This window comes from Anneissia japonica, unplaced genomic scaffold (genome assembly GCF_011630105.1).
Source record: "Anneissia japonica isolate Jap-2015-1 unplaced genomic scaffold, ASM1163010v1 scaffold287833_len2544123_cov190, whole genome shotgun sequence".
In the NCBI taxonomy this organism is placed as follows: Eukaryota; Metazoa; Echinodermata; class Crinoidea; order Comatulida; family Comatulidae; genus Anneissia; species Anneissia japonica.
The window spans coordinates 325,116-331,593 of record NW_022757233.1 but is presented as its reverse complement, the minus strand read 5'-3'; the positions used below and the strand labels follow the sequence as shown (position 1 = coordinate 331,593).

Here is a 6,478-nt window from a genome sequence, read left to right as displayed (position 1 = left end):
GGCATCCAGCAGCCCTAACCGACCAGAGTAGAATGCAAGCCATTATCAGTCCCATGAACGAAATTGTTTAAAGTTAAAGGTTTGATATTTTGCTTTATGTACCCCAGCTATCACAAACAAACAATAATCCTTAATGTCTATTGATAAATCATTCCATATTCTCATAAACCTTCCAGGAATGGAGTTTAGCATAGCTGAATCTCTATTTGCCTTTCAGTGAATAAACATGACGAAAACTGACCTGAATGAAAAAAAGACAGTAGATTTGGTCTAGTTTGCTGAATAATCTGATTTATTAATTAAAAACATATGAAAGGGTTACTAATGAATACTTTTTTTCAAATTTTATTTGTATATTAAGATAAACTCACCTTCATTTTTTATGAAATATTGGAAAAAGTCATCCCACTTGATTTTCGGTGCCGTTAAGACAAACGCGTTGTAGAAATGGAAACAGGACACGATGACGTCTTTTGGATTGCGTGAGACGTAAATAACCTTTAAGAGAAGATACGAAATCCCAGTCAATACCTGATCTGACTTTTTATATCAATCAGATATTTGTTAGTATGGCAAAAACAACCAAAAGGATTCTTTACGGTATGGAAAATTAGCGATTAGAGGCAGCAGCTTATTCAAAACTTTCTTCTCTACAGTCATTGGCTGTATCCGCAGTGGCGTCTATGGGGTTGTACGGAGGGGATGTTAAATTCCCATTGCTGTTCCGGCCCATCGTGTTTCAACTGGAGCGCTAAACAGTGGCGTATCTAGGGGTTCGCAGGAAGCGCACGCCCCACCAAAATTACTCGTGTCCCCCTCCCAGTCGCCCATTCCCAACAAAAATTACTTGCAAGTAATTAAAAATAACCTAAAATCACATTATTTTGCGAGTTAGCACCTCTAAACTGATCATCGACTCCCACTTCACCTTCGCCTCCCCCATCAGCACCCCCATATCAAGACTTCTAGATACGCCACTGGCGCTAAACTACAAGTTCCAATAGCGCTTCGTCTTTTGGATAAGACGTTGGTCTAGTGTGCAATATGGTCCATGCACTAACCGGGCTAGAGTTGAATTCGAACATGCACCAATTAGCAGCGTGCACTGCGCTGTTATTTTCAAGAATAATATTATTTATGATTATCATTTGCTCTGACCTTTGGAGTCTGTTTTAGGACACCAGGAGGGATAAGTTGATGCGGAAAATGAGTTTTGATGAGCCTACGAGATGTCTTTTCGTCGAGGTCCATGTAGCGTGGTCTTTTGTCAAATGAAAAGACGCAGTCAATAAAGGGAACACGGTCATCCAAAGACGTCTGTTTAATTGATTCGAGGTCTCCATCGGCACACACTGCAGAAACAATTTCTTGCATCCATGTTGTGCCTGGAATTTTGAACAGAACGTCAGATTTTAAGCGGGTGAACCCTAGATTGGATTGTATTTATTCGGTGTGAAACACCAAGGATAACCCACGGTAATTCGAAGACGTATTTGCAGAAAATATTCATAGAACTTATACATTGTAGATGTGTTTTTCTTTTCAATTTATAGCACAATATAGAGAAAATATATTTTGTTATGTGTTGCCAATACTTAATTGTTTTACTTGAGTAAATGCCATGCTTTTGGCAAAAAAAATATATACGTTTGAATTATAAACCAGCTTTATGGTTCAAAAGTGTTAATGTATTCCGGTTTTTGTTCTAGTTAGGCCTACACTAATTACAAAGGCAAGCAAACTGTAATATTGGGTAAGTCATAACATAATTTAATTAATCCAGCAAACAAAACATAAATGGAGCTTCATATCTGATATCGTGCAGTACTGTTTTATCATACTATTGTGCCTATACTTTTATTAATATACGAGATTGGTGGATCTGCTGCTGATTGATACTGTATACTTATACAGGCCTTATACGATTTGTTATATTTATACCTGATTTAGGATATGTTACAACCCAAACGTCGTCGTCTCTGACTTTGAATGTCTTCATCACCTCTAAGATTTCTTTAGGTGTTGAATAATCGAGAGTGAATCCACTTTCTTTGTCAAACCATGTTATCGTTTCCATGATGGCCGTACCTAAGAGTGTAGAATTTAAGAATAAATTAGGGAAAATGTTTGTGCTCATTGTGTCTCGCTTGTGTCCTCATTGGTTTGTCTCGAGTACCTAGAAAATTTCGAATGCCCGAAGAAGGCCTGATTACCAGTTGCGGCATTATGAAATTCTCCCCAGGGAGCTTATTATTGTATGCGTGACTCAATAAATTTGAAGCGCATAGAAACCTTGCTGGCATGAAGCGCTTCTACCAGGTGTTGGGAAGGACAAGGGGGGGGGGGGGGGGGAGAGCCGCGGCTCCCACGGCTCCCCCCTCCCTGGATACGTCCCTGCAGTGGGCTGGAATTTCTTCGTTGTGTATCTCGCTTGTGTCCTCAATGGTTTGTCTCGAGTACCTAGAAAATTTCGAATGCCCGAAGAAGGCTTGATTACCAGCTGCGGCATTATGAAATTCTCCCCAGGGAGCTTATTATTGTATGCGTGACTCAATAAATTTGAAGCGCATAGAAACCTTGCTGGCATGAAGCGCTTCTACCAGGTGTTGCGCTAGCGGGGGGGGGGGGGCAGCGCTTCCCCCCACCCCGGTCGGGGAGAAAAAGTACAATTCGTCGGGGAGAAAAATATTATATGTATTTCTACATATTAGTAGACTCTAATCGAATAAAACAAGCCTTTAAACCCCTAAATTGTCAAAATTTTCGGGGGCTTTGCCCCCTGGACAACTTTGGAAACCTTTTAATCGAAGCTCGCCCACTTTTGCTTTCGTCGGAGAAATCTGACCCCTCGTCGGGGGAATCAGGCCCCCCCCCCCACCTCGGGGACCCCGGCGCACTGTCGGGCAAATCCTGGCGCCACCACTAGCTTCGCTTCTACATTATACATTATTATCTACTTGGCGTTGCAAATGTTTGAATAGTCACCGGATCCGATCGAACGAGAATGTGTAGGTGTCCGATACCTGATGTACGGCGGTGAAAGTGTATAGCCAAAACCTGGACAAACCCTCGTGATTTTTTATAAGAATAAACTTTCTGTGGCGTAAGAATTCAGCGCATAGTTTTTTAAGGAAAAATACCGGGTCTCGTATCTCAGTCGCCATTGAATGTAGCTAACACTAGGCCTACGTTAATTGATATTGGCAAACTATCAAATGCAAATAATAGAGACCTGCGAGATTGAATAATAAAACAACACAATAATAAAGAAAGTACTGTACTTACGTGTGATATTTTCACTGAAAGGTGTTATCCGTATGCCTATGAAGAAAAATCAGAAAAAACACAAATTTCTTTCTGATATTGATTAACAGTACAAATGTTTTTAATGTCACGCAGTCAAGTCCCAGTGGAAGTGGCCTTTAGGTACGTTTGAAAATCAAGGCTACAGTAAATCGTTTGGTGGGAGGACTATTATTAGCTTCGGGTGTATTAGCGATTAATGTAAGACGGATTTATGGACAAAAGGCGTGGTATTGTAGGCCTAATGGACATACCCAACCAAATGTAGTAGCCTAGGCAGCCGCCTGATTTAATTTGTCTATGTTTGAATTATCAGGTCTGTTTGTTTTAGAGAGCAGCATATCTTGTAGTCGTCTAAACTTGGTGGAGCCATTGTGCTGAGCCTCGGGAATCCGTTCACTCATACATATCAATTGCTCCAATAGGATTCGAATTTTCAACAAAAGCCTCAGTGGTCCAGAATGGAAACCACATTATTATATAGCAGGTGCTTCGGGTTCGAATCCCCGTTGAGGAAATTTACACTCGCAGATTCATCTTATTTACCGACACTTTCTATATTTTCATAATGAATCCAAGTGATAACTGATTATATTATTCAAAATTCATTTAATACCACATCTCATTGTCGAATAGGTAGTGCAGGCCTAAATGTTAAACATAGTAACATAATGTGCATTTATAAGTGTAGTTTATATAGCCTACAACGAAGCAATGTGCACGAATGTGCGGCAACAATTTAGGTTTTTATTTTTTTTTTTTTGTCCTTTAATTTTATATTTCATTGCTACCTACAGTAATTATTGTTTTAATCAGCACCATATGGTAGATCAATTGTATGCTTTGTCAATTTAATTATTGTATATTTACTTTCATTGCATTATGATGTATCCTGATTAATCATGTTGCATAATGCTGGTTGTAGCCACTGTGTGTGCGCTGAACCCTGTCTCTTATACACATCTAGATGTGTATAAGAGACAGATACAATACTGTAGAGCATATATAGTATATTCATAGGTCTATATATTTACTATAGAAATGCACGAAAATGAAGGTCTATAGTGTATCGTGCAACATAGGCCGATATTAATATAGTAGGTGTCAGATAATTGAAGTTCAATTTTATGTGGGTAAGAGCAAAGAAAACATGAAATTTAGACTCAGGTAATCATAGAAGCACTATAACATGCCACCATAATTAAACTATGTTAGTATTTTAGCAGGCATATGTGATATAATTGATTCTTTTTACGGGCAAACTTGATGTATTTACTTAGGCCTAGAGTAGAGTAATACTCACGTTAAAAACGTTTCCCTGACGAAGAAAAATGACCTGAATGCCTGTAGCTGTAAGGTTGATCGATTCAGCAAGCGGCCTGTGAATAATTGCATACAGTATTGAACATTATGAACGTCCCTGGGACGCACTCAAAAACACCATCATAATTACTTCCTGAATTCATATTTGCATTAGGTCTATGCAAGAACATCGGCGAGACTGCTGAATGCTGCCGAAGAAGCGCCAAGTGGCAAATATTTCTTTTGTTACACAGTGTTATGATGTTATGCAAACCTTTTCCTTGACTCTTAATTACTACTAAATTACATTCGGGGCTAATTGGTCATTAAGGAAGGTAATTTATTAGTATGACGTATAAGCACTAGCAAAAGCCGACAAACCAACACTTCACTATCGTCTGTTAATATTAGATTCAGTAATCAGGACAAATTGTTAAAAAGAATCTCACTGTAACGTTGGGACATATAGGCATAGAAAATGCATTAAATAGGCTCATTTTGAAGCAATGTAGTAGGCCTACAAAGAAGGCCTACTAGGTTTGCAGAGGTGTAGGTCTATTAACCGATGTTCGTAGGCCTACTGTACGTGTGCACATCCTCGACACTTAAAAAACAAGGATCCACTCATTGAAGGGCTACCCACCCACCTCTTGTGGGGGTGTGGCAGTCTCAATTTTCGCAGTATGAAGACTTGACGAGTTTGATTTCAGATTCGTGGGTGAGAGCTGCTAGCTCAGTCGGCTAACTGGTTGTAGCCACTGTGTGTGCGCTGAACCGTTGAGATCTCTAGGTCCCTGGTTCAATTCACATCGCTGCTCTCCTTGTGTTTTAGCTGGAGGGCTGAAATGCAGGTTTCAAAATCTCACCCGTCTTTCGGATGAGATGTTTAAGCCGTTGGTCCTGTGTACAAAATGGCCCATGTGCACGTTAAATAACACAGTACACTCTTCGGAAAAGAGTATGGGATTGTCTCCTGGTGTAGGCCTACTGCAGCCCAATTCACCACCAGAAGGTCCCCACTGGAAATAAGTCTGAGGAGGACTTTCGTGGGTTATCCTTGGTGTGTATCACCCGGAAGAAATCAAATCCAGTTCAACATTAAATATCTGCCAGTGCTTCATGTTGAACTTATAATAGATATTTTCATATTATTTCATCAACATTAAATTAGGGTTCCGTGTTCACTCGTGGGGTCCAAATGCAAAGGCCTCCTATCTGTGGCTCGAATGCTTTTTAATTCTGATTAAATGGCTGCTTGTTCTATTGCTATAGGCAACCATAATTACATTAGATCGTCACGTATTCTGAGGATTCTAGTAGTAGGCCTACATATTGCAAGTGCCACCAAGATTGGATACAGCTGGCCCTCGGACCCCAGTTACAGCAAGCGATGCTGCCCTGGGGGGCCACAGGGCACTTTCAGCAGTCTTAAACACTGTACTGGTCTCGAATTAGAGAGGCCTCTGTATTGCATCTATATCTACTGACCATAGATTTATAAATAAATTACAGCAAACGTAGATACAGGCTACCATGAGATTTAAATAATAATGGAGGAACTTATACTACAGGTACATTGAGATAAGCCTAAGTAAATTGAGAGGCATACTAGGCCTTGCATTAATCATAGATTAATACAAATTGATATCTTCCTTCATTGATTGAGCAAAGGTTGGCCTACTAATAAACTGTTATTGATGTCTTACAGGCCGTATTTGGATATAGTCATGCCTGATAAAACAAGCCTCAATAATAATTATTTAAAAAAACAATAGCATATATTTTTATAATCATGATTTTCTATTACATAGTAACTTTTGAAAAATATAAGAAACGTAATACCTTCACGATATATATCTGCAACTATAGAAAA

The 6,478-nt window shown here is 39.5% G+C and overlaps 1 protein-coding gene across 3 annotated transcripts in view; it reads right to left on the bottom strand.

Annotated features, from left to right (window-relative positions):
* LOC117124574 (sulfotransferase 1C2-like) overlaps positions 1-4,872 on the bottom strand; it is a 9,185-nt gene extending 4,313 nt beyond the window's left edge. Inside the window, exons 1-5 of one of the 3 annotated variants that reach the window (XM_033270860.1) lie at positions 4,607-4,872; positions 3,286-3,321; positions 1,942-2,088; positions 1,159-1,385; positions 372-498 (exon numbers count right to left, since the gene is read on the bottom strand). In XM_033270860.1, coding sequence (XP_033126751.1) covers positions 372-498; positions 1,159-1,385; positions 1,942-2,077 — 490 coding nt within the window. In that variant the 5' untranslated portion in view covers positions 2,078-2,088; positions 3,286-3,321; positions 4,607-4,872. The other 2 variants (XM_033270862.1, XM_033270861.1) reach the window with 2 other exon arrangements.
* Between the last annotated feature and the right edge of the window lie 1,606 nt (positions 4,873-6,478).